Consider the following 27,575-nt stretch of genomic DNA (forward strand, 5'->3'; position numbering starts at 1 on the left):
ATTAAAAAAGATAAACAGAATGGGTGGTGTTAATCCATGGATTATTTTGAAGGAGAGAATTGAATTTTGTTATTTAGCTTTCAAGATTTTGTCCTTGCTTTCCTGCTTTTCTTAAGGAGCACTGGTTTTGGTGCCAATTTTTTTCTGAACTGGAAACTTTATCTAAAGATAAAGGACTTCAATTCAGAGCAGGACACTCCCGAATCACATAGCACCCGATTCTAAATACGCAAACTTTTTGAAATCTAGACAAGCCCATTTCCTCTATTACAGTAACTAGCTATTTTCCAGGGACGGAAATCTCTGCACAGATCACCCAATTCTCCCATTTTTACCCACCTTTTATATAAGTATATTTTGTTTACCTTAAATTTAAACAAGGGAAATTGTTTAAACAAGGGATCAAGAATCCCTTTCCGTATTATTATGATTTTAAGTGTTTGGAATTGATGCAAATATCATCTAGACAACATGCTTAACCTGGTTTTAAAAACCATAATTGTTGTATTCACATAACAAGCTATGTCCAAGCAAATACTAGTAGTCCTTGACTCACAACCATTCATTTAGTGGCCATTCGAAGTTACAACAGCACTGACAAGTGAGACTTGTGACCATTTTGCATACTACTGTTGCAGCATCCCCATGATCAAAATTCAAGAGGTTGGAAGTGGCACGTATTTATGACCGTTATAGTGTCTCAGTGGCCATGTGATTCCCCTTTTGCGACCTTCTGACAAGCAAAGTCAATAGGGAAGCTAGATTCACTTAACAACTGCGTTACCCACTTAACTGCAGTGATTCACTTAACAACTGTGGCGAGAAAAGCCGTAAAATGGGGCAAAACTCACTTAACAACTGTCTTGCTTAGCAACAGAAATTTTGAGCTCAATTGTGGCTGTAAATCAAGGACTACCTGCAGAGTTAGTCCTGGACTTAATGATCAGTCATTAAGTAGCCATTTGAAAGTCCAATGGCCCTATCTTGGGGGGTACTTAAAACCTGGATTCAACGTTCCGACGATCACACACCCCACTCGATCACATAACAGAACTTTGGGTGCTTGGCAACCGGATCTCATTTAACGGCTGTTTGCAGCATCCCACTGTCACATTATCATATTTTACGTCGGTTTTGCCAAAACCTGGCATTTACTTCCAGTTTTGGCAAAACTGCTCCCAACGTTCACCTAACCATCACCGCACAAATGGTAATAAAATTGTGTTTGTCACAGGACTGTCCCGCTTTATATCCATTGCGAGTTACAAGAGTGATGGACGGGCTCCAATTAGGGTAGTAACTCAGGGACTATCTGTAGTCCGTTTTATGGCTCAGTGTGATTGGTTGCTCAGCCTGATAAGTCAAGGGCTGGTTTTCACATAGTGGGAGGTACATAGAAACTGCCCAACATTATTGTGGGAACTAGCCCTAAGGTTCAGTTCAGCTGAGAGGTATGCTAGCCAGACATATATCAGAGCCGATCTTCCCGCTACTGCAGACATGTCAAACACAAGGCCCTGGGGCCGGATGCGGCCCGCGAAGTGGTTTCATGTGGCCCGCAAAGCCATCCTGGAAACAGTGAGGGAACGGCTCCCACTGCCTTGGCCCTGGCCCAGAGACCCTCCTTCTGCCAGAGACCCTCAGATCTGTCCCACTCCTGCCCAGGCCCCCATAGGCACCCTTGATGCGAACGATGTACAGCTGGCCACGCCCACCCAGTAGGCCGTACGCAATCTAGCCACGCCCACCCAGTAGGCCACGCCCACCCTGACCATACCCACCCGGCCCCCTGAGGGCAACTGCTATCCTGATGCGGCCCTCAATGAAGTTGAGTTTAACACCCCTGCGCTACTGTGAGAAGAACAAGTAAAGACTTTAGAATAGGTTCCCTTCCTTTCGGAAAACGAAACCTAGATATGCCAGCTAAACAGCAAGACAGACACTTGGAGTTTGTGGTTTGGATGTGTGAAGGTGGCGGCAACAGCAGCAGCGGCAGCAGCAGAGCAATGGCGTAAGCTGGCTTGACACCAAAAGCCAACATTGTTGGAACGGAAGCTGAAAAGAAAGTTTTCAGCCACATAAATGCAACATCAAGGCAAGAACCAGAAGCCTGGAAGATTAAAGTGATTAAACACAAAAAAAGACTTCACTTGAGCAACATCAGCAACCGACTGTGGCTGGGGAAAAAAAAAGAAAGCGAGTGGTGTATTAAAAATTGAAATAACGCATAAGACAGGAGAACATCAGGACCACGACAATGCTCTACACAAAGGCAATTTTCAGTGTGATTTCAACGTCCACACGTGAATGTTTTGATGATCTGATTTTGATTTCTTCAGTTTTGACAAACCTTGGCTTTCGCTTGTATATATTTGAGCCAACATATTGGAAATGTTTTACTAAATTGTGTAAAACCTTTCAGTAAATAGGTAGAAAGTTGGGCATAACACTTACACACACACACACACATTCATATATAGGCTATTTTTATGGAGGCAGGGGCTGTTGTAGGGTGATATTAGACAAATTATTCTTTCTCAGGACTGCTGTAAGGATAAAAATGGAAACTTCTTCAGAAGAAAGACAGGCTTTAAATTATTAAGAAATAATTCAGTATATTCCAGTCACTTCTCTGTGTTCTCTAAGCTCTTTGCATACAATATCATCCCCAACTGAAATAAAATTCTTCCTTGCGTGATTAAATTTAGTGGAGAAACATCCCATAGTTTAAGTCTTGGCAAGCAGATGTCAGAGGCGCTCAGGACAACATAGAAAAGGTGGACGGGAAGCACTTTGGCTATAAGAACTGGCGTGTAGCAAAAACAAAACAGATCAAACCAACTTTGAAGGAGCAGGGAAGGCCACATTTTGGCTTGAAGAAGAAATTAGCTGGTGGAGATTGTGACGCTTGCATGAAAGGCTTTCTTTTAAGGGAGGACAATAACTAGCAGCCTACTGTCCAAGCAACTTGTGAGGAGAACGGGAAAGCAACGTGTGATTAAATATGTGGCTGTGTGTGGGTGCCGCAGAAGCTCAACTTTGCAACAACACAGACAAGGCAGGTGAGGCAACTATTACAGGCAAAAGGAGAGAGGAAACTGCCACGGTGGACAACTGCCCTACCAACCCTGGTACCTGTGGCAGTTATGAAGGAGTATGACTTAGAGGAATGTCCTCTCATGACACCGTGAATTTCCATCAAGTAGCTTGTTCCAGGTGACAATCCAGTGACAATCGCTCTAGACGCATCCCCAGGGACCACTAACTCCTTTGTTTCTCCAGTCACCATGTTTCGGTAGCGGATGACCACATGGTCAGAAATCCCCCTTACGCTGTCCAAAGACACCTCAATCCAATCGGGGGAGCTGGCCACCACGGTCGGCTTGGCGTGGTCTGGACGGAGGTATCCATCGGAGTAGATGCTCTCCGCTTCGGTTATCGGGAACTCCCTTTTCACAGTCAAGTTGCTGGTTTCTTGGACAAGACGTTCCTCAACTCTCTCTTGAAACTCAATTGGCTTTGTACGCTTGAGGTAGAGGTAGATGTCCCTGGCCACACTCTGGATTGTCTGGTTGCCTCGGAGAGGGAATTTGGTGGCCCGGAGGTAGCTCTCCAGCCGCTCAAGGAGGGTCCCGTTGTATGGGGACAGTTTGGATGAGATATTCTGGGTCATTCTCTTCAGGAAGTGCTCCTTAGTCAGCAAGGTGGTGTTCGTTGGGCGGCGACCCGGATGTGGTTTAATGCCAGGTTTCTTCTCTTCAGGCTCAGAAGAAGAAGTGTCTGGCTTTTTATGGAAAGAGGGGGTTGGTGTCAAGTGATGGCGACTTGGCTGAATTGGAGCTGGTGCTAGTGGGATCAAAAATGCAGCAGGTTACGGAAAAGCACTCAGTGGGAATATGTCACGGAGATGAGAGGCATGGCTAGCAACTAGAGTAATACAGGTAGTCCCCGACTTACAACAGTTCAGTTAGTGGCTGTTTCAAGTTCCAACAGCACTGTAAAAAAAGGACTTAGGGCCATTTTTCACACTTCCCACCGTTGCAGTTCACATGACCAAAATTCAGGCACTTGGCAACTGACTCATATTTCCGACGGTTGCAGAGTCCTGGGGTCATGAGATCATTTTTCGAGACAAGCAAAATCAATGGGGAAGCCAGATTTCACTTTAACAACCGGGTTACTAACTTAACAACCGCTGCGATTCATTTTACAATTCATTTTACAAGAAAGGCTGTAAAATGGGGCAAAATCCACTTGACAGCTGTCTCGTTGAGCAATAGAAACTTTGGACCCGATTGTGGTTGTGAATCGAGGACTAGCTCTACGGAGCCCTACTTAATCCGGCTTTTTAATTTTCCCACCACTGTAAACTGGTTTAGACTGGAGTTGGCACATCTCACTAGAACAGACATGTCAAACACAAGGCCCGGGGGCCGGATCCGGCCCATGAAGTGGTTTCATGTGGCCCGCGAAGCCATCCTGGAAACAGTGAGGGAACGGCCCCCACTGCCTTGGCCCTGGCCCAGAGACCCTCCTTCTGCCAGAGACCCCCAGATCTGTCCCACTCCTGCCCAGGCCCCCATAGGCACCCTAGATGCGAACGATGTAGAGCTGGCCACGCCCACCCAGTAGGCCACACCCACCCGGCCCCCTGAGGGCAACCGCAATGCTGATGCAGCCCTCAATGAAATTGAGTTTGACACCCCTGCACTAGAAAGTTAGACTTGATGATGTAGCCACACCGCCAATCCTGAATTTCCCCAAAGCTGCAATAAAACAGATGGAATTAGTGTCAGCCTTTTTTATACGTTGCTTCCAGGAAACTCCGGTGGTCTGATTTTGAGAGATCTGTGGATTACATAGACTAGAGGAAGTTCAAATAAAAAAGGAATTGCAATCATAACTGCTGAAGGAAAGAAAGAAAGAAAAAAAGACTTGAGATGTCCTTGGTAGAAAAAAGACAGTGTAATTGTGGGGAAAGAGGCTTCCATAGTGAAAGAATGTAGAAACCGCCTTTAAGCAATTCTTTCAGACTTATTTCTGCTCATTTCATCACACACTGCAGATAAAGCTTAAATAAGCCATTATTGACAAAACACTAGATAGAAGAACGTTTTTTCTGAGGACACCAAATAATCAAGGCTGCTAATTTGTTCACAGAATTATAAAACATATCTTTATGGGAAGCTGTGAAGCGGAAGGCCAAAGGTTCTCGGTTAGCCTGGAGGATCAAGGATGCTGTCACAGAAAAAAAATTGGGACAGAAAGATTTTACCAGGAGAATAAACAAAAATTCTTAAAATTCTGTCCCAAATCAATATTGCTTAAAGCAGCATTTTTGAAACCTTGGCAACTTTTAAGATGCTTGGACTTCATCTCCCAGAATTCTCTAGCCAGAATGGCTGAGTGTGGAATTTGAGGAGTTGAAATTCACAGATTTTACAGTTGCCAAGGTCAAGAAACACTAATTTAAAGTTTGCAGCAAGCTTGTAAGCCGCCCTGAGTCTTCGGAGAAGGGCAGGATATAAATGGAATTAAAATAAAGTAAAATAAATAAATAGTTCTTGCCAGGGCTTTTTTTCTCATAGAACACTCAGAACGGAGTTCTGGCACCTTTTTTGGATGGAACCTTGTAAAGGTAGGCAAGGCGGGTTGTATGACATGTGTGAGTTCCGGCACCTTTTTCTTTTACAAAAAAAGCACTGGTTCTTGGTATTGGCAATGAGATTTTTTTAAAAAAAAAAATAAACTCTCCTGCAAGTGTCTAGAGTAAATACATGATTTAAACAAACCAAAGCTGACACCATTGCTCTGCCCGTTAAAATACTTCTTTTACAGGAATATATTTTTTTTCAACATTCTCTGCTCTCGGAAGCAGCCCAGCTCATTTTAATTTTTCTTTTGATGCTTTCCACACAAAAGTGCATTTTCCAAAAAACATTGAATTGTTATTTCATACACTGCAGGAATATCAGAAACAATCAACCCTCAGAGCGCAGAGGACTGCAAAGAATATAAATCCTTCCATTCCCCACCAGCCAGTTAGAACTGAAGAAGCTTCTTGGATGAAAAGTGAAATGTTTTCAAAAGGGTGAAAAAAAAACCCGGGAAAGTCCAGTTGCCTTTTGGATAAAGCACCTTCGGGACAACCATGACTTGGATGATTGAGAATCTCCATAGATATTTCCAGACAAAAAAGGAAGTTCTAGACCAGTCTTTTTAGGGCTTGTGGACTGGCCCAGGAATTCTGGGAATTGAAGTCCACAAGCCCTAAAAGCGCCATCGTTCCTCACCTCCCAAGGCAGACAAGACTCTAGAGATCTACCTGTGGTGCTGACAACAATGCTGGTGGCTCGGCTGTTCTCACCACTCTGACGGGCAACCAAGGTGAGGCGGTATCGGGTTCTGCTCTCCAGGTCTTCCAGAGTAACACGCTCAGGGACCGCTGGCAGCTCTACACGCTTCATGGCTTGAACGGGTCGAGTGGGAACCAGAGGGACATAGCTGAGGAAGTAGCCATCAGGGCGAGAGGCGGGGGGTTCCCACTGCAAGGTCAGGGAGTTTTCAGACACTTGGGATGAGTGCAGGCCACTGGGCGGGGCCACTCCTGGAGAAAAGGAAGAGATACATGAAACACAAAGCATTGCAAAAGGACTGGAAATAAAGGTGGGGAACAATGGGATTTGGAAAGAGATGGGCATGAGCTTAATGAAAGGAGGAAACAAGACCAGGGGAACCACATTTGGCCTGTAAAATTCAGATCAGGGGTCCCCAACCCCCGGTCCGTGGACCAGTACCGGTCTGTGGCATGCCAGCAACCGGGCCACACAAACAAGCAAAGCCCCATCCGCACACAAAATTGTGCACCCCCTCTCTCCGTGGAACTGGTCCCAGGTGCCCAAAAGGTTGGGGACCTCTGAGCCAGATGACAATCTAAATAGCAGCAGAGAGGGAGAAAAAAATAATAATATAACTCTTTGCTGCCATCTAGTGGTCATTGAGCCTTGGTGGAGCAGTGGGCTAATGCCTCCTTAAGTAACACCAGCTGCCTGCAATTAGTGCAGGTTCGCATCCCACCAGGCTCAAGGTTGACTCAGCCTCCCATCCTTCCCAGGTAGGTAAAATGAGGACCCAGATTGTTGGGGGCAATTAAGCTGACTTTGTAATAATGCCGCTTGGGGGTGTGTGTGTGAAAGCCCTAATAAGCAGGCATATACATAGAATGAAGGCTACTGCTAAGCTTGTAAGCCGCCCTGAGTCTTCGGAGAAGGGCGGGATATAAATGGAATAAAAATAAAAATAAAATAAATAAAAATTAAGACCCTTGTCCCCAAAGTGCTTTTTTTTTTCAAAAGGCAACTGGACTTTTTTTTTTTCCTTGACGACGTTTGCTTCTCATCCGAGAAGCTTCTGGTGCAGAATGGAAGGATTTATATTCCTTGTCATCATCTGGTTGTTAGCACTCTTTCTGAGAGTCCTTAAGGCCACATGGAGGTTTATCTGTGCCCTCAGGTTCACCCTGAATAGTGCAAATAGGTGTGGGACCTTCTGGGAACTGCCGAAAGGCCTGTGTTGTAAATCCTTCCATTCTCCACCATTCAGTCAGAACTGAAGAAGCTTCTTGGATCAGAAGCGAAATGTCTCCCAGGAAAAACAAAGAATGTCCAGTTGCCTCTTGGGGGTGGGGGAAACACCTTTGGAACAACCATGACCTGGATAACTGAGAATCTCCACAGACATTCTGGCATCCCAGACCAATTATTCCTAAACAAGAGATAACAGGAGCTGTAGCTATTTAATGCAAGTAAGGATCAAATGCAGAGAACGTAGTATAACAAACTGGAAGATATAAACCTGTTGTGTAGCGGGCTCTTTGGCGCAGGAATGAAGACGAGGCAAGTGAGTTCAGGAAAACTCATGGTTTATTGCTTGCAAGATCTGAACTGAGAATTGGGCTGTAACTAGCCGCAATATATAGTCTAGCCCCTAGGCGGCAGCCAATAGGTTTGAAGCAACCATTGCCGCCTAGGGACAGCCAATAGCAGCACTGGAGACTTGTGGTCTGGGTTGCTGGAGAGCCGTTAGCTGCTCCAGCAACCCACGTGGTATTACCATGGAACCCAATACATAACCATTGTTCACTAATGGCCTGATCTATCTCCTAGTAAACTAAGCATAATTAAATCCATGTTAATGCATTTTCCCCCTCTTACTAATTTTTCCACCTCTTACTACTTCCCTAGATGATAACAGCTGGTCCAGGGTGTTCCTTCTTCATTTTTATTTATTTATAATGAGAATAAAAACAGAAAAAAAGAAATGGGAAAGAAAGAGGAGAATGCATTAACGTCTGGCAAACTATAACAATTGCAGGACTGCCTGTAATTCATAAATAAAACGGGCTGCTTATGCATAAAAAGAGGCTGGGTTGTGCAATAAACAAGGGTGCCTGAATTCTCAACACTCATCAAGGTAAGGATGGGAGGCGGGATGGGATATTGTTCAGGATGACGGTGATCAAGAATCTTATATTGAAATGACTGGATTAAAAAGAATAAATGAGTTGTAATAATATGTAACTGTCTGTAGCTCAGGAGAAGCATGAAAGGAAACCACGAATAGGGGCAATTGGATTCGCTAAATATTTTTCTTCCTAAATATACTTCCGCAATGTACCAGGCAAGCAAAGATATTGTAGCAACTTCTGCTTTTTATCTAGTTTCATGCAAACGGCTGTTTTCCTGCTTGCTATAACCACATCAAGTATAAAAGCAAGCCGAATAAATCATCTGGAATTCTTCCAGCTTTCTGGGAGGACCCATCTTTCACCAGATCTGAATAAACGTGTGACTCAGAGAGAATTGAATTCTGCCTCTTCGTTCAGGCTGGGCCAGACCTAGATTCCCTGCTCAACAAGGAGGAGGGAATTTGCACCCACACGGAACAAGCCAAAGAGAAAGAAAAATGGGGCATGAGGTAGGGAGGCAGACAGAAATGGAGTCATGGCTTCAGACTACATACGCGTACGCACGGTCTGGGTGACAGGGGGTCCGTAGTGTTGCCCTTTTTCTACCCGAACGGTGACTGTGTATTCCTCCCCTGGTTTTAATCCTTTGTATTCAAAGATCCTTTCGGTGCCAGACAGGTGTGCGGATTCACCTGCCCGAGGATTCTTCTGCAGGTTGGAAAGGAAAAAAGAGACAGAGTGATACCACAGAACGTACGGATGTTCACAAGGGCTTGATTAAATTGTTTTGTTTGGAATGAGATTGGGAAGTGGAGGGAAAGTGAGGTTAGTCTGAAAAATTTCCCTCCTCCTGTGTTTCAATGGTGCATTGATGAATTTTAAAAAGTTGCACTGGAAAAGTAGGTAGCTATTTTTTTTAATGTACATTACTTGGGTGATGCACATAGAAAAGGGCAGAGCTTTGATCATCTCTCTCTCTCTCTCTCTCTCTCTCTCTCTCTCTCTCTCTCTCTCTTCTCTCTCCACACACACACACACACACACACACACACACACACACACACACACACACACACAAACACACACTGGATGCTCCTACCAATACAAAGTTAAATACCACAAGCAATTTGGACAGCACAGTTTGAGCTGACTCAACCTGGAAAATACTATTTTCATGTGGATTAGGAAAACACAGTCAGAAAATGTGTTTGAGGTGGGTTGTGCCCTCCAAAAATAGACAGCCAGGCCAGGTGGACTGGCCTTTAGTAGCCTAAAGAAATTCCCATCATTTCCTTATAGTAGGAGCTAAGATGAATACAAATGAGTTCTGGTTGAACCCAGATATTGAAGAACTACAGCTACCAGCATGCTCTCTGGCCACATCGCCTGGGGCTACTGGGAGTTATAGTTCAGCAATATTTGGATGGCAGCACAAGTTGGATTCTCCGCTTCTGTTGCACAAGCACATTGTCCTGAGGTGTATCTTTTTACCGTGGGTGCCACATGGATCTCATATCCGTCCACAGAAATCTCGGGGTAGTTCCACTCCAGGCGGAAAGAAGTTTCATCTCGATTTGAGACACGGACACCAATGGATGGAATCTCTGTTTAGGCCAAGAAAAAAAGATGGTGTTTTTTGTGTGTGTATATATATAAGAGCAGGAACCAATATTGCTTTCTTTCTTACTTTATGATCATCTCTTCAGAACTTTGCTAAGACACTATTGCCTTGAAGAGACATTTTGCTGCCTGAGGGGAGATAGTCAGTGAGCCTCACTTTTAATCAAGGTGCACACCTCAATATTCCACACTAATTCAACACTAGAGAATCTGTGCCCTATTGGGTCATTGTTTCAGAAATATAGATTCTCTAAACCGAAATAGAATGACTTTGGGTGGGCAAAAAAAAACAATGGGTGTGGGAGCAACTTCTGATTTCCTGCCAGCTTCCCCACTGAGTTTCCTTGTAGCAAGTTAGCATAGAGCATTAGAAATTTTCCTTCCTGCCTTCCCTACCACCTAGTCCTCTCTATCTCCCTCCCTCCCTTCCTACTTTTCTTCCCTTTCAAGCAGGCTAGTAAGTAGTTGCTGCTGGGTGGGGGAGGAAGTGAGAGATTGTGAGAGTGGCTGGGAAACTGTCACAGAATGTTCAAAATGAGCATCGCATGATTGCAGCAGCCGCCCAGCAGCACTGAAGCTCATCAGAGGGAGACTCAACCTGGAAATAAGGAGGAATTTCCTGACAGTGAGAACGATTAATCAGTGGAACAGCTTGCCATTGCTGGACACTTTCAAGACAAAAATGGACAACCATTAGTCAAGAATGGTATAAGGTGTCCTGTCTTAGCATAGCTTTTGGACTAGAAGACTCCAAGGTCTATTTCAGCCTTCTGATGCTATGACAACTTTCCCAAATTAGCCCACTTGGGGTATCTTGGTTGAAAAACTGTTTCCCTATGATGTATGTTTTTGCCAGTAAAAGGTTACAGGAAGGAGAGTTTTTAGTAACATGTAGATTTGTGCAAATATATATATATATATCTACAGCTCCTTTTCCCTCTCTCTGTTATGAAAAATTATGTTGTTTATTCATTCAGGAGATCAGCACTTCTCAACCTTGGCAATTTTTAAGATGTGTGGACTTCAACTCCCAGAATTCTCCAGCCAGCATATGCGAGCCAATTAGAAACACACATTAAAGGGATTTAACAGCTAAAACAAGCTGGAATAAATCAGCGTTGTTTTCAAACATGCCTAAACCCCAAGGATACGGTGAAAGAGCGGTGTTTTTAATGCTCTTTTAAAGGCTGGTAAAATAAGGTTTGGCCCAGTTTGCTGCAAATGTGCTTTTCTCTACAGGCAGTCCTTGACGTACGACTACAGCTGGGACAGCAATTAAGCAAGGTGGTCGTTGAGAGTCCTGACATGACTATTGGGTAGTGAGTTCTGGAGAGCAGGAAGGATGCTGAGACGATGAGTACAGCGTGGCAGATCTTTATTCAGTGGAAGTGACTGTACTGGGGAATAGGGGTTACCTGCCCTCCTTTTCTAGCTGGCCAGGTGAGCAGCCGGCCAATCGGTTTGAACCTCTGTTTCCCACCGAAACTGGGTTCCCGCCAAAAGTCCAACGCCCTCTGGTGGTGACTGCTATGAACGTGTGTCTGTATTCCCTTCACCTGGATACATAACACCGACTGTGCCTGATTTTACAATCTTTTTTGCCACAGTCATTAAGCAAATCACCCAGTCATTAAGCAAATCTGCCCTCCCCTATTGTCTTTGCTTGTTGGAAATCATCTGGGTGGGTCACAAATAGTGATCAGTTGAATGTGGGATGCCGCAACGTTGCCAGCCGGAGTATTCTGGCTGGCTGGCTAGGGCAGGGGTAGGCAACCTTGGCTGTTTTATGATTCGTGGACTTCAACTCCCAGAATTCCTGAGCCAGCCATGCTGAGGGGAAAGGGAGAGGTTTCCAAGTTGAGCCAGGCTGGCTCAGGAATTCTGGGAGTTGAAGTCCACGAGTCGTAAAAGAGCCAAGGTTACCTACCCCTGGGCTAGGGAATAAAGTTAAATTATTAAAGTTGCCAAAATTGAGAAGCACTGGGTTAGGCCACAAAGGATTCAGGAAATGTCCCCTCCCAACCTAATTTCCAAATGGATCGCCTTATTTCCCAAAGCACCAGAAGGCGAGAGAAGAAACAACGGATGGAAACTAATCAAGGAGAAACTTCCGAACAGTGAGGACAATTAACTAGTGGAACAGCTTTGCCTTCAGAAGTCGTGGGTGCTTCATCACTGGAGGGTTTTTTAAGAAGTGACTGGACAGCTCTTTGTCTGAAATGGGACTATAGGCTCTCCAGCTCCTCCTCCAAGGTCCCTTCCAGCTCTGTTCTGATGGATTGATTAAACCTTTGTGCCTACCTACTGAACAGTCCTCGCCCGAATAGCCGCTGTTGCACACGCACGTTCCATTCTGACATTCTCCGTGGCCACTGCAGTGCCCCAGACATGCCAGCTGACCGCAGTCAGGGCCGGTGTAATCTGGGTGGCAGGAACACACCCCTCCTTGCAGACAGTGGCCTCTCTGGTTGCAATCGTTGGGGCAAGTCTTGGTGCCGCAGGCCGGCCCGGTGAAGCCTGGTTCGCACACACAGCGTCCATTGCGGCATTCTCCACGCCTGTTGCAGTTGCTAGGGCAAGCTCGAGTGGCACAATCAGTGCCAGTGTAACCCGGGTTGCACATGCACCCTCCGGAGGTGCACTGGCCATGTCCGTGGCAGTTCTGGGGACAAACTGGGTCGGAGCAGGACGGGCCGACATATCCTGGGAAGCAGGTGCAGCGGCCATCCACACAGCGCCCTTGGTCATTGCAGTCCTCGGGGCAAGAGGGTGGCTCTTCGCAGCTGACCCCTGAGTAGCCAGGCTGGCATTGGCAGTGCCCGTTCACACAACTGCCACGTTCTGCGCCCCCGCAGCCTCCGGAGCAGATCGGCTCGGCGCAGGTGGGACCGCCCCAACCTGACTCGCATTCACACAGGCAACGAGAGAGGTCAAAGGCTCCATGGTGCGAACATAACGTGCGAATGTCTGTTTGGCCTAGGGGAGAGAAAGAGTGAGAGCGTCATAAGGAGGTTGAGGGAGGGATTCTTTAAGAGGGCACCTGTAAACCGCTTAATTACTTTATTCATAACCCAGCTGCTTGTTTTACCCTCAGAAGTGCAACTGAATGAGATTAAAACTCTCCAAAGGTTGGTTTTTGATCTTCCAAAGGTTGGTTTTCACAAAGTTATTTGGAAGGAGGGAGGGAAGAAAGAAAGAAAGGAGAAGGAAAGAAAGGAAGGAGGGAGGAAGGCAGGGAGCAAGAAAGGAAGGGAGAAACAAAGAAGGAGGGAAGGAAGGAGGGAGGGAAGGAAGGAAGGAAGGAAGGAAGGAAGGAAGGAAGGAAGGAAGGAAGGAAGAAAGAAACAGAAGGAAGGAAGGAAGGAAGGAGGGAGGGATAGAAGGAAGGAAGGGAGAAACAAAGAAGGAGGGAAGAAAGGAGGGAGGGAAGGAAGAAAAATAAGGAGGAAAGGAAGGAAGGAAGGAAGGAAGGAAGGAGGGAGGGATGGAAGGAAGGAAGGAAAGAATGGAGAAACAAAGAAGGAGGGAAGAAAGGAGGGAGGGAAGGAGGAAATAAGGAAGGAGGGAAGGAAGGAAGGAACAGAAGGAGGGAAGAAAGGAGGGAGGGATGGAAGGAAGGAAGGAAGGGAGAAACAAAGAAGGAGGGAAGAAAGGAGGGAGGGAAGGAGGAAATAAGGAAGGAGGGAAGGAAGGAAGGAGGGAAGAAAGGAGGGAGGGATGGAAGCAAGGAAGGGAGAAACAAAGAAGGAGGGAAGAAAGGAGGGAGGGAAGGAGGAAATAAGGAAGGAGGGAAGGAAGGAAGGAACAGGAGGGAAGAAAGGAGGGAGGGAAGGAGGAAATAAGGAAGGAGGGAAGGAAGGAAGGAACAGAAGGAGGGAAGAAAGGAGGGAGGGATGGAAGGAAGGAAGGAAGGGAGAAACAAAGAAGGAGGGAAGAAAGGAGGGAGGGAAGGAGGAAATAAGGAAGGAGGGAAGGAAGGAAGGAACAGAAGGAGGGAAGAAAGGAGGGAGGGAAGGAGGAAATAAGGAAGGAGGGAAGGAAGGAAGGAACAGAAGGAGGGAAGAAAGGAGGGAGGGATGGAAGGAAGGAAGGAAGGGAGAAACAAAGAAGGAGGGAAGAAAGGAGGGAGGGAAGGAGGAAATAAGGAAGGAGGGAAGGAAGGAAGGAACAGAAGGAGGGAAGAAAGGAGGGAGGGAAGGAGGAAATAAGGAAGGAGGGAAGGAAGGAAGGAACAGAAGGAGGGAAGAAAGGAGGGAGGGATGGAAGGAAGGAAGGAAGGGAGAAACAAAGAAGGAGGGAAGAAAGGAGGGAGGGAAGGAGGAAATAAGGAAGGAGGGAAGGAAGGAAGGAACAGAAGGAGGGAAGAAAGGAGGGAGGGAAGGAGGAAATAAGGAAGGAGGGAAGGAAGGAAGGAACAGAAGGAGGGAAGAAAGGAGGGAGGGATGGAAGGAAGGAAGGAAGGGAGAAACAAAGAAGGAGGGAAGAAAGGAGGGAGGGAAGGAGGAAATAAGGAAGGAGGGAAGGAAGGAAGGAACAGAAGGAGGGAAGAAAGGAGGGAGGGAAGGAGGAAATAAGGAAGGAGGGAAGGAAGGAAGGAACAGAAGGAGGGAAGAAAGGAGGGAGGGATGGAAGGAAGGAAGGAAGGGAGAAACAAAGAAGGAGGGAAGAAAGGAGGGAGGGAAGGAGGAAATAAGGAAGGAGGGAAGGAAGGAAGGAACAGAAGGAGGGAAGAAAGGAGGGAGGGAAGGAGGAAATAAGGAAGGAGGGAAGGAAGGAAGGAACAGAAGGAGGGAAGAAAGGAGGGAGGGATGGAAGGAAGGAAGGAAGGGAGAAACAAAGAAGGAGGGAAGAAAGGAGGGAGGGAAGGAGGAAATAAGGAAGGAGGGAAGGAAGGAAGGAACAGAAGGAGGGAAGAAAGGAGGGAGGGAAGGAGGAAATAAGGAAGGAGGGAAGGAAGGAAGGAACAGAAGGAGGGAAGAAAGGAGGGAGGGATGGAAGGAAGGAAGGAAGGGAGAAACAAAGAAGGAGGGAAGAAAGGAGGGAGGGAAGGAGGAAATAAGGAAGGAGGGAAGGAAGGAAGGAACAGAAGGAGGGAAGAAAGGAGGGAGGGAAGGAGGAAATAAGGAAGGAGGGAAGGAAGGAAGGAACAGAAGGAGGGAAGAAAGGAGGGAGGGATGGAAGGAAGGAAGGAAGGGAGAAACAAAGAAGGAGGGAAGAAAGGAGGGAGGGAAGGAGGAAATAAGGAAGGAGGGAAGGAAGGAAGGAACAGAAGGAGGGAAGAAAGGAGGGAGGGAAGGAGGAAATAAGGAAGGAGGGAAGGAAGGAAGGAACAGAAGGAGGGAAGAAAGGAGGGAGGGATGGAAGGAAGGAAGGAAGGGAGAAACAAAGAAGGAGGGAAGAAAGGAGGGAGGGAAGGAGGAAATAAGGAAGGAGGGAAGGAAGGAAGGAGGGAAGAAAGGAGGGAGGGATGGAAGGAAGGAAGGGAGAAACAAAGAAGGAGGGAAGAAAGGAGGGAGGGAAGGAGGAAATAAGGAAGGAAGGAAGGAAGGAAGAAGGAAGGAAGCAAGGAAGCAAGGAACAGAAGGAGGGAAGGAAGGAGGGAGGGATGGAAGGAAGGAAGGAAGGAAGGGAGAAACAAAGGAGGGAGGGAAGAAAAGGAGGGAGGAGGGAAGGAAGAAAGGAGGGAGGGAGGGAGGGAGGGATTTAAGGAAGGAATTTAAATGGAATGATGTAGGGAGGGAAACAAGTGACTAGGTAAGGGCTACATATTCTACAGGCAGGGCTGATTGTAATGTATATAATCTGTCCTGGATGGAGGGGGGGGGTCTCTGTGGCCACCCACCCAAGAGCTCGCTCTCATCACTCTTAGGTGAAGAACAAAGGACTTAATCCACGCAATTGCCTGTTTCCTTGACCCCAGCTCAGAAACGAATTTGGGTCAGGAACACAATATTCCAAGCGGGGCCAGGTAGAATTCAGCCCTGCCCTTCTCCTCCCTTACCTTCGCTGGCTTGACTACCGGTGGAGGCGGCAGCAGGGCAACAGCCTCCCCCAGCTTGGCAGGTTTCCTGTAGGGCCCGCACTTCACTCTCAAGGGCCTGCAGCCTTCTCCAGAGCACGCGGGTATCTTCGGTGCCAGGCGGACACCCACAGGACTGGGCTGGGAGGTTGATGCGATGGGTGAAAACCACGTGCTCCTGGTCGGATCCTTCCAGGGTGTGCTCGTACTGGCCCCCTCCACGAGAAGACCCGGGAGGGCCTAAGGCCTCTTGGGGAGGCGGGGAGGCGCCCTCGCCTGGCGTGTTTTCTCCTGCCACCTTAATCGTGTAGACATGGGAGAAGATGGTTGCGTTGGAAGAGATGGGAGGGCGGGGAAGACGGGCCCCCCAGGAAACCCCCAGACAACCGAGGAGCAGAAGGAAAGACGCTCCCTTGGAGGGCCTCTCCATGATCAAGATCTGTAAGGAAGGGGAGAGTAAGGAAGAGAAATAAACCGGGGCTGAATTCGGGAATAACAAAGAGGACAGAATTAGAATGACTAAAGGCAACAATCAGCATGGCCAAGGGGCCAAGCGCTTTCCTTAGCATGGAAGCCAGCAGCTTTAAGATGTAATCATAATCATAATAGTAAAGTTGGAAGGGACCTTGGAGGTCATCTAGTCCAACCCCCTGCTCAGGCGGGAAACCCTATACCATTTCGGACAAATGGCTGTCCAGTCTCTTCTTAAAAACTTCCAGTGTTGGAGCATTCACCGCTTCTGGAGGCAGGTTGTTCCACTGGTTAATTGTTCTAACTGTCAGGAAGTTTCTCCTTAGTTCTAGGTTGCTTCTCTCCTTGATTAGTTTCCATCCGTTGCTTTTTGTCCTGCCTTCAGGTGCTTTGGAGAATAGCTTGACTCCCTCTTCTTTGTGGCAGCCCCTGAGATATTGGAACATTGCTATCATGTCCCCCTTTGTCCTTCTCTTCATTGAACTAGACACACCAAATTCCAGCAACCGTTCCTCATATGTTTTAGCCTCCAGACCTCTTGCTCTTCTCTGTACCCTTTCTAGAGTCTCGACATCTTTTTTACATCGTGGTGACCAAAACTGGATGCAGTATTCCAAGTGTGGCCTTACCAAGGCATTGTAAAGTGGTATTAGTACTTCACGTGATCTTGATTCTATCCCTCTGTTAATGCAGCCTAGCACTGTGTTGGGTTTTTTGGCAGCTGCAGCACACTGCTGGCTCATATTTAAGTGATTGTCCACTAGGACACCGAGATCTCTCTCACAGTTACTACTATTGAGCAAGCTACCCCCTAAACTATACTTGTACATTTGGTTTTTCTTGCCTAAATGTAGAACCTTACTTTTTTCACCATTGAATTTCATTTTGTTAGATAGTGCCCAGTGTTCGAGTCTGTCCAGATCCTTCTGTATCTTCAGCCTATCTTCTGGAGTATTGGCTATTACTGCCAGCTTGGTGTCGTCTGCAAATTTGATGAGTTCCCCATCTATCCCCTCATCCAAATCGTTAATGAAGATATTGAAGAGCACTGGGCCCAGAAAAGAGCCCTGGGGCACTCCAGTACACACTTCCTTCCATGTAGATGCGGTTCCATTGAGGACCACATGCTGAGTACGGCCTGTCAGCCAGCTACGATTCCATCTGGTGGTGATGCTATCTAACCCACATTTTTCTATCTTATCAAGTAGTAAGTAGGTTGTGATCTACTTTATCAAATGCCTTACTGTTGAAGAGCACTGGGCCCAGAACAGAGCCCTAGGGCACCCCACTACATACTTCCCTCCATGTAGATGCAGTTCCATTGCTGCTGGAGAATTCTAGGAGTTGAAGTCCACACATCTTAGGGGTGACATGATAGCAGTGTTCCAATATCTCAGGGGCTGCCCCAAAGAAGAGAGAGTCAAGCTATTCTCCAAAACACCTGAAGGCAGGACAAGAAGCAATGGATGGAAACTAGTCAAGGAGAGAAGCAACCTAAAACTAAGGAGAAACTTCCTGATAGTTATAACAATTAACCAGTGGAACAACCTGCCTCCAGAAGCTGTGAATGCTCCAACACTGGAGGTTTTTAAGAAGAGACTGGACTGTCATTTGTCTGAAATGGTATAGGGTTTCCTGCTTGAGCAGTGGGTTGGATTAGATGACCCACAAGGCCCCTTTCAACTCTGCTATTCTGCCAATTTTGAAGAATGGTTGGTTTAATAGAGACAACTCAGATGATGCGGGCCTGATTGTCAAACTCAATTTCATTGAGGGCCGCATCAGCATTGCGGTTGTCCTCAGGGGGCCGGGTGGGTATGGGCAGGGTGGGTGTGGCCTACTGGGTGGGCGTGGCTAGAGTGCGTATGACCTACTGGGTGGGCGTGACCAGCTCTACATCGTTTGTATCAAGGGTGTCTATGGGGGCCTGGGCAGGAGTGGGACAGATCTGAGGGTCTCTGGCAGAAGGAGGGTCTCTGGGCCAGGGCCAAGGCAGTGGGGGCCGTTCCCTCACTGTTTCCAGGATGGCTTCGCGGGCCACATGAAACCACTTCGCGGGCCGAATCTGGCCCTCGGGCCTTGTGTTTGACATGTCTGGTTTAGGACAATAGATGAATTGGAAATAGGAAAAAAAACAACTCAGTATTTATTATTCTTCAAGAGAGCCACACCATTCATCAACAGAGGTTCTTATTTTTATACACACTAGTTTGGACATAGGAAGAAACAGGCAGAACCTCTATCTTTGTGTGCTCTCTGATAAGAAGAGAAAGTAAACTATGGAAAAAGAGATCCATTTTTATACCAGGACCCCTCAGAGCGAAACCCAAGGACTTCCATTATTTGGAAATTTTGAATTTATTGGACTCAAGCATCTAAATTGTACAAACCCCCCACCACCACCTTGCTTGGAACTGTGCATGTCTTAGATATTACCTTTATAATTCTTACACCCATGGTTAGGACTTGCATTAAGTTTCCACCAGTCTTAGACTATGAAGCTAAGTACAGTTTACTCATAATAATAAGGAAATCAATTTACTGAGGAGAAATACCAGAAGAGACTGTCTGATACTCTGAGTAGAGATAACTGAAAAGCATGTAGTTTAGGCACAAATTTATTTCTGCCACTTAAGTGTTAAAATGTGTCCTGTACATTTACCCCCACCCTTTGACCCATTGGTAGAGATTGATGAAACTCAATAAATTAAGGAGAATATTTGTATCTCAGGGGGTGAAGTGAAGGGTCTGAGCTTGGTTCAGAGCCAAAAAAAGAACAAAAAGACCCAAACAGCTCCCCACCAGCAATCAATACCTCAGATGAGCATAAATTAACACCAAGATTAACATCAAACCAACAGTCAAGAAATAAACAATGTCCCAATCAAGGAACTGCCAAGCAAGCTAACAGTAAACGGCCCAACCAAAGAATCACCAAGACCAGGGGTAGGCAACCTTGGCTCTTTTATGACTCGAGGACTTCAACTCCCAGAATTCCTGAGCCAGCTATGCTGAGGGGAAAGAGAGAGGTTTCCAAGCTGAGCAATGCTGGCTCAGGAATTCTGGGAGTTGAAGTCCATGAGTCATAAAAGAGCCAAGGTTGCCTACCCCTGACAAGACTATTCCCCACCAACACTGAAAGGGCAAGCCACTACATGATTATAAACTGAGAGCAAACCCCATTCCTTGCTAGCACTGATGATGTTACCTAGTTTGGGTAATGAAACGTCTGCAAGAAAACAACCAGGCTCAGAGAACACCAAGGACCCCTCAAACTCAATACAAGTGGTTGGTGATGATCCAGTTTTCAAGCCTGCCTTTGCAAGGTCTCACTAAACGTAAAGATAAAGGTTCCCCCACACATGTGTGCTTGTCGTTTCTGACTCTAGGGGGCGGTGCTCATCTCTGTTTCAATGCCGAAAAGCCAGCGCTTGTCCAAGGATGTCTCCGTGGTCATGCGGCCGGCATGACTAGACCCCAAAGGTACATTGAATGCTGTTACCTTCCCACCGTAGTGGTCCCTATTTTTCTACTTGCATTTTTACGTGCTTTCAAACTGCTAGGTTGGCAGAAGCTGGGACGAGTAACAGGCGCTCACTCTGTTACACGACACTCAGGATTTGACCTGCCAAACTGCCGACCTTCTGATCGACAGGCTCAGCATCCTAACCCACTGAGCCACCGCGTCCCTAAGGTCTCACTACCAGCTGCCAAAAAAATTAGGAAGTACAATGTGGCTATCACCCAGTGGTGGGATTCAGCCGGTTCGCACTGGTTTGGCAGAACCAGTAGCTAATTTTTGGTTGCCCAGGCCCAGAAGCGGCATCCACACCGAGAACCAGTTGTTCACATATTTGAATCGCACCACTGATCTATCACCCTTGGCACTGATGTGGATGGCAGAAATGCAAGCAGATGCCTGACGCACATCCCACAAATGGGAAGATCAGGAAAGCGTAACAACAATGAAAATACACCCAGCAGGATGTTCTGAAATGCAGCTGGAGACCAGCCCTGAAAGAATCAGATATGAAGCAAGAAGCTGGCAGCAGAGGAGAGGATAATGGTATGTAGGATTAGACAGGGTAGAAAAAAGAGTGCCATCATCTTTCTGAAATGTCCTGATGACAGAGGCTATAAGCAAGGGATTAAACTGTCTCCACAAGTGGGAAGGATTTAGTTCCTCAAAGCCACCTTTTCTAGGAGTAAAATCATTCATGGCAGCAGTTTATAAGAAGTCTTGTAATTAAACCCGGAATTATGGTCATAAGACATAGTGGTTGTAAATCAAGGCATTACAAGTAGTCCTCAACTTGTGACTGTAATTCTCCCAAGTCACTCATGCGCTCGTGACCTCTCGTATAGACTACTGCAATGCTCTGTACATGGGGCTGCCCTTGAGGACCACTCGGAGGCTTCAGCTGGTATAGAATGCGGCCGCATGAGTTGTGATGGGGGTCTCCTGATACTCCCATGTAACACCTCTTCTCCGTGAGCTGCATTGGCTTCCAGTTGCCCTCTGGGTGAGATTCAAGGTGCTGGTGATTACCTATAAAGCCCTAAATGGCATGGGTCCGGATTACTTACGGGATCACCTGCTGCCGGCGTCATCTTCCCTTCGTCCTGTGCGCTCCCACAGAGAGGGCCTCCTCAGGGTGCCGTCGATCAGAGAGTGTCAGCTGGCGGCCCCCAGGGGGAGAGCATTCTCTGTGGGCGTGCCAGACCTTTGGAATCATTTACCGGTTGAGCTCCGGATGGAGCTCTTCCTGCCGTGATCTGAAAACCTACTTATTTGAACAGGCTGGCCTGGTCTAGGGTTTGGGGTATTTTTAACTATTTATTGTTAGGGCTAAATTAATTTAATCTTATTTTTAACTTTTGTATGTAGTACTTTTATTGCCCTGTATACCGCCCTGAGTCCTTCGGGAGAAGGGCGGTATATTATTTATTATTTATTAATTTAATTTGTATACTGCCCTTCTCCCGAAGGACTCTACTCTACTCTATTCTAAATGAGTGGTTATAAGTCAAGATCTACCTTCCTTTGAATCATATGCTTCATTTTCTTTTCCAGACACAGCTCTATGATAAAAGGTAAAGGTAAAGGTTCCCCCACACATGCGTGCTAGTCGTTTCCAACTCTAGGGGCCGGTGCTCATCTCCGTTTCAAAGCCAAAGAGCCAGCGCTTGTCCGAGGACGTCTCCGTGGTCATGTGGCCGGCATGACTAGACGCCAAAGGTGCACGGAACGCTGTTACCTTCCCACCGTAGTGGTCCCTATATTTCTACTTGCATTTTTACATGCTTTGGAACTGCTAGGTTGGCAGAAGCTGGGACGAGTAACAGGTGCTCACTCTGTTACGCGGCACTTGGGATTCGACCTGCCAAACTGTCGACCTTCTGATCGATAAGCTCAGTGTCCTAACCCACTGAGCCCCCGTGTCCCTTAGCTCTATGATAGTAAGGCCTTAAAGGGGCTGAAATTAATTACAGGAAGTCCCAGCTTATGAACACAAATGGAGCCCAAACTTTCTGTTGCTAAGCAAGACAGCTGTTGAGTGAGTTTTGCCCCATTTTACGACCTTTCTTGCCATAGTGCTTAAGTGAATCACTGCAGTCATTAAGTTAACAACCTGGTTGTTAAGTGAATCTGTCTTCTCCATTGATTTGGCTTGGCAGAAGGTTGCAAAAAAGGGAATCACGTGACCTCAGGATACTGCAACCATCATATGCACATGTCAGTTGTCAACCATTTGAATTTTGATCACATGATTGTGGGGACACTGCAACGGTCGTAAGGGTGAAAAACGGTCATGTCACATTTTTCACTGCCGTTGTAACTTCAAACTGTCTCAAAACGAATGTTGTAAATCGAGGACTACCTGTCCTGCAATTATTCAAAGAACTGGAGCCTTGCAAAAAGTCCATCGGTGGCAGCTGTAGCCTGAATTAACTTTGTTGTATAGAGAACTGATATTTCCCTCCCTGCTCCCCGCTGGTATGCATACAATTCAGATTAATGGTCTGCTGGAATCTATGAAACCAACATCTGAGCTCTGGAGGGAAGCCTGAACTATATCACTGTGTCTTTGTTCCAGCTGCTGGCTTGAAGCTCTGTAATTGTCTAATCCACTTTTCTGGCCTTCCCTTCATTCCTTTCAGGGGTAGCTCTGTTACTTATTGGGAGTAATAAAGTGCTTATTATCCTTATGTTTTCCTTATGTTCAGGGAATTATTTCTCACAGAAAGATCAAATTAGGCATTAGGCTTTACAAATTCTTCCTGGCCAAGGCCTGTTCTTCCTTCCTTCCTCCCTCCCTCCCTCTCCTTCCTTCCTTCTCTCCCTCTTCCCTCCCTCCCTCTCCTTCCTTCTCTCCTTCCCTCTTCTTCCTTCCTTCTCTCCCTCTCTCGTTCCCCTTCCTTCTTTCCTTCCTTCCTAGGTAAGGTAAAGGTTCCCCCACACATGCGTGCTAGTCGTTTCCGACTCTAGGGGCCGGTGCTCATCTCCGTTTCAAAGCTGAAGAGCCAGTGCTTGTCTGAGGACATCTCCGTGGTCATGTGGCTGGCATGACAAGACACCAAAGGCGCACGGAACACTGTTACCTTCCCACCGTAGTGGTCCCTATTTTTCTACTTGCATTTTTACGTGCTTTGGAACTGCCAGGTTGGCAGAAGCTGGGACGAGTAACAGGCGCTCACTCTGTTACGCGGCACTCAGGATTCGACCCGCCAAACTGCCGACCATCTGGTCGACAAGCTCAGTGTCCTAACCCACTGAGCCACTGCATCCCTTCCTTCCTTCCTATTGCTTTTAAAATAATAAAAGAAGAAAAGGAACAAAATGAAAAGATAATCATGATAGAAATATTTACAGTTTCAAAGCTAAAAAGGATATAATAAATGTTTCTAAAAAGGTGAGCAAAATACAATGACAAGGGGAAACAAAGTATCTAATAATATTGTTATAACACTAAACAATTACAACGCTATATTTATCTAATATGTATATATTATATTATGCAATTATATATGTATTTATTTATAATATATAGCTATCATGCATCTTTGACCTGCACTATTTTTGTTTATAAATGAGTCCCATATTTCATTATATTTATCTATACAAAGTCTATTTCTATAAGCAATTCACTAACACGTGGCAAATATAATCAAGTCTTCCCTGGAGCAAGTTTCTTAGCTCCTCGTTAGACTTTTAATTCATTTTAAGATGATTCAGTCACTCAGCTGACCATGCTTGTCGCGTGAAATTAACAGGCATCTTTTTAAACAAGATTTGAAGTTACAATGGACCTGGAAAAGGGGGCCTATGACCCGGATTCGAAGTTTTGACCAAATCAGATTCCCTCTACAGTCACATGACCAAATTTGGGGCCCTTGGCTACATTTACGGCTGCTGCAGTGTCCTGCAATCATACGGCCACATTTTATGATGCTTTTGCCAAAAACTGGCACTTACTTCTGGGTTTTGGCAAAACCGTGCCCATAGCAAGCCATTGGTTCACTTAACAGCCTCTGATTCATTTAACAACCACCACGTTTGCTTAATGATGGGACTCATTTGCAAAAAAAAGTCATCAAATCAAATCAGTCACATGACCCACCTGTTTTACAACCATCAAGATATATGACCGAAAGGGACAGGTTCCATTATGGCTGTATGTTGAGGACTACCTGTAAATCAAATACTGTACATTCTTCTCCACCAGCCCAGGATTCCTATGCCAAGGGGATGAATTTTCTTCCCACATCACATACCCAGCCTTAAACAGATCTCCAAACTGGAATAAAACAGTCCAGACAAAGCCTGGGTCCCCAGCTATCTGATATGCAAGAAGAAAACCCCATTTTCTCCCTAATTTTTCTCTCTCGTTTTTGTTGTTGGAGATGCTGTTTCCTTTTTTAACTGCATGCTGCAGGGAAACCACCAGCTTTAAATCTATTTTATTGGTCTTGTTCATGTGGCTTTCTCAGCAATCTCTCGTGCAGATGTTTACGTGGTGAAGCCTTGCAGAGCAGCAGGGAAAAATATTTCTGGTTAACCACACAGCTAGGCTTCCTTCGTTAAATATCCGTGTTGTTTCCAGAAACACGATGCGGTGGTGATTAAATTATCAACAGGAAAAACATATGTCACACTTTTAAGTGCTGGGAAAGCGATTGGGTGTCCCCCAAGGCTTTGCAATTGGTGTGAATCTATGTTTTTAATCCACGCTGACCTCACTTAAATGCATTATGTTTGTCTTTACCCTAAGGAATAGAAGTTAAGATTAAAACCAGAGGCTTAGAATATATACTTTGTAGGCCTCTGGTTTTAATTTTATCTTTCAAGCAAGTGATGCACTACATGGTGGCAAGAACAACAGAACTTGGTAGATTTTATTTTACTTTTTACTTCAGCTCCCTAAAATTGTGAGGCCTTTCCTCCATGTGGGATGCCTTCCAATTCTTTGATCCATGAATTGCTGCTCTGTTGCCCACATATCTCAAATTGTGCCCGTCAGTTTGTAGACAAAAGTGTTGGCAAAACACTGGCCACTGGGTTGTGGTGGGAGGCACATCTGGCATCCATGCGGTAGGGAATTAAAAATGCTCCGGAAGAGACCATTGCCCTGTGGAGGCCAGCCTGAGCTGGCTTATGCCTGTGGTAAATTTCTCACATCTTCCTCTTAACCAACAGAGGTGGAAAGGATGTTAAAGTTCTGCATCAGTGCAGAATGAGCTGTTGGGGCTCAGGCCAGTTTTGGGGCACTCGGTCCCTAAAAGGTTCGCCATCACTGCTATATGCCGTTTTCAATTTCCCAGAATGCATCAGAGAGACTCACATTGTAAGAGGCAAAGCAACATGGCAAAATACAAGGGCTAAGCTGCTTCAAGAAGCCGAAATTCTGCTTTATTATTATGGTCTGTGTGCATTCTGTAAAAATCAGACTTAAGAACTATTTTGGCCTTCCTCGGCATGGGAAGTTTTCCTATCGTCTCGTGGTCCCAAAATCTGTAGCAAAATTCTCTTTTAATGCTATCTAATCCTGCTTGACATGGACATGCCAATCCACCTCACTGGATATTAGGATAAATAGTATTCTACCGCCATTCCTTCTTTGCCTCCAAGTCACTCTAATCCAATGTTTCTCAACCTTAGTAACTGCAAGATGTGTGGACTTCAGCTCCCAGAATTCCCCAGCCAGCATGCTTGGGAGGTTATTTATTTCTTAGGTTTTTATCCTGTCTATATTATTATTATAACCCAAGGCATCAAACACGCAGGATGCTCCTTCTTCTTCCTATTTCCAACAACGCTGTGAGGTGAGTGAGGCTGAGAGAGGCTGACTGGCCCAAGATCACCCAGCTGGCTTTCATGTCTAAGGCAGTATTAGAACTCACAGTTTCCTAGTTTCTGTGTCAGCACCTTAACCATTACACCAAACGGGCCCTTTGGGCACCTTGGAGATGTATGGTAACTGTTAAATAGCGGGTTCTTTGGCGCAGGAATGAAGACGCGGAACGGAGTACAGGGTAACTCATCGTTTATTTCGTACAATATATAGTCTAGCCCCTAGGCGGCAGCCAATAGGTTTGAATCAACCATTGCTGCCTGGAGATAGCCAATTGCAGCACAGGAGACTTGTAGTCTGGGTTGCTGGAAAGCCGTTAGCTGCTCCAGCAACCCATGTGGTATTCCTCCAACAGCCCAGTACATAACAGTAACCATACATCTCCAAGTTGCCCAAATTGGGAAATGCAGCAGTAGCAATTTGGACTCGAGGCCCTATGAGGAGACTTGCCACTTTGCACTTCTGTGACAATGTTAAATGAGATTCACAGTCCCCGAAGTTGTAACTATCCATTCTTCTGTGAGTCTGTACTGGGACCGGTGGACCTCTTTCATCATGTTCCCCAGCTCCCATCATCCAATCTACTGTAAGGCATGTTTGAATTTCTCTCCCCAAACATCCTGCCCAAAGTTAATATTTCCATTTGATATACACCTTTCATTCTGTGGTTAGTAGCTCTGGAAAAGCTGTGATAACTTTTCAAGGTACATACAGGAAGTCCTCAACTTACGACCACAACTGAGCCCAAAGTTTCTGTTACTAAGCGAGGCAGTTGTTCAGTGAGTTTTGCCCCATTATACTATTGTTCTTGCCACAGTAATTAAGTGAATTACTGCAGCTGTTAAGTTAGTAACACGGTTGTTAAGTGAATCTGGCTTCCCCATTGACTTTCTTGTCAGAAGGTCACAAAATGAACCCGGGACGCTGCAATGTCATAAATAAGAGTCAATTGCCAAGTATCTGAATTATGATCACCTCAACATGGGCATGCTGCAACAACTGTGTGAACAACAACAACAACAACAATAATAAAGTTGGAAGGGAACTTGGAGGTCATCTAGTCCAACCCCCTGCTCAGGCAGGAAACCCTATACCATTTCAGACAAATGGCTGTCCAGTCTCTTCTTAAAAACTTCCAGACTTTACAAAATACATCAAGAAATTGCAGCTTCCTGCAATAACTCCAGCAAAGCTACAAAAAACTGCGCTACTCAGAACATCTTACATTTTAAGGAGATACCTGGTTGATACCTAGGATGCTGGCAGCAAACTGTGTCAACCATTAGTGCCAGTCAATTTGAGTGTTCAGTTGACTGAGTTTCAGGTTTTATGAATAAAAGTTTTATAAAGTTGGAAGGTCATCTAGTCCAACCTCCTGCCCAGGCAGGAAACCCTATACCATTTCAGACAAATGGCTGTCCAGTCTCTTCTTAAAAACTTTCAGTGTTGGAGCATTCACCGCTTCATGGGTCACATTTTTCAGTGCCGTTGTAACTTTGAACGATCTCTAAACAAACCATTGAAAGTCGAGTACTAACTACATTTTAGGACTCCTGAGATCAGAACTGACTCCAGAAGCACATATTTGGAATGTAACTTGAAGAACACGCAATAAAAAAAACCCAAAACAAAGCAAGCCCCAATT

The 27,575-nt window shown here is 45.9% G+C and overlaps 2 protein-coding genes across 2 annotated transcripts in view; both read right to left on the reverse strand.

Moving 5' to 3' along the window:
• Positions 1–27,575, reverse strand: part of LOC310634740 (uncharacterized protein) — a gene marked incomplete at both ends in the record, with an annotated part of 362,395 nt that overhangs the window by 285,746 nt on the left and 49,074 nt on the right. The gene's annotated exons all lie outside the window — the stretch shown is intronic.
• TNXB (tenascin XB) overlaps positions 1–27,575 on the reverse strand; it is a gene marked incomplete at its 5' end in the record, with an annotated part of 155,668 nt that overhangs the window by 85,819 nt on the left and 42,274 nt on the right. Inside the window, 7 exons of the mRNA XM_083351049.1 lie at positions 1,942–2,055; positions 3,136–3,846; positions 6,326–6,607; positions 9,022–9,175; positions 9,959–10,071; positions 12,389–13,063; positions 16,089–16,545. Coding sequence (XP_083207175.1) covers positions 1,942–2,055; positions 3,136–3,846; positions 6,326–6,607; positions 9,022–9,175; positions 9,959–10,071; positions 12,389–13,063; positions 16,089–16,545 — 2,506 coding nt within the window. The remainder of the gene's footprint in view (positions 1–1,941; positions 2,056–3,135; positions 3,847–6,325; positions 6,608–9,021; positions 9,176–9,958; positions 10,072–12,388; positions 13,064–16,088; positions 16,546–27,575) is intronic.

This window comes from Vipera ursinii, assembly GCF_947247035.1.
Source record: "Vipera ursinii genome assembly, chromosome: 2".
Lineage (NCBI taxonomy): Eukaryota > Metazoa > Chordata > Lepidosauria > Squamata > Viperidae > Vipera > Vipera ursinii.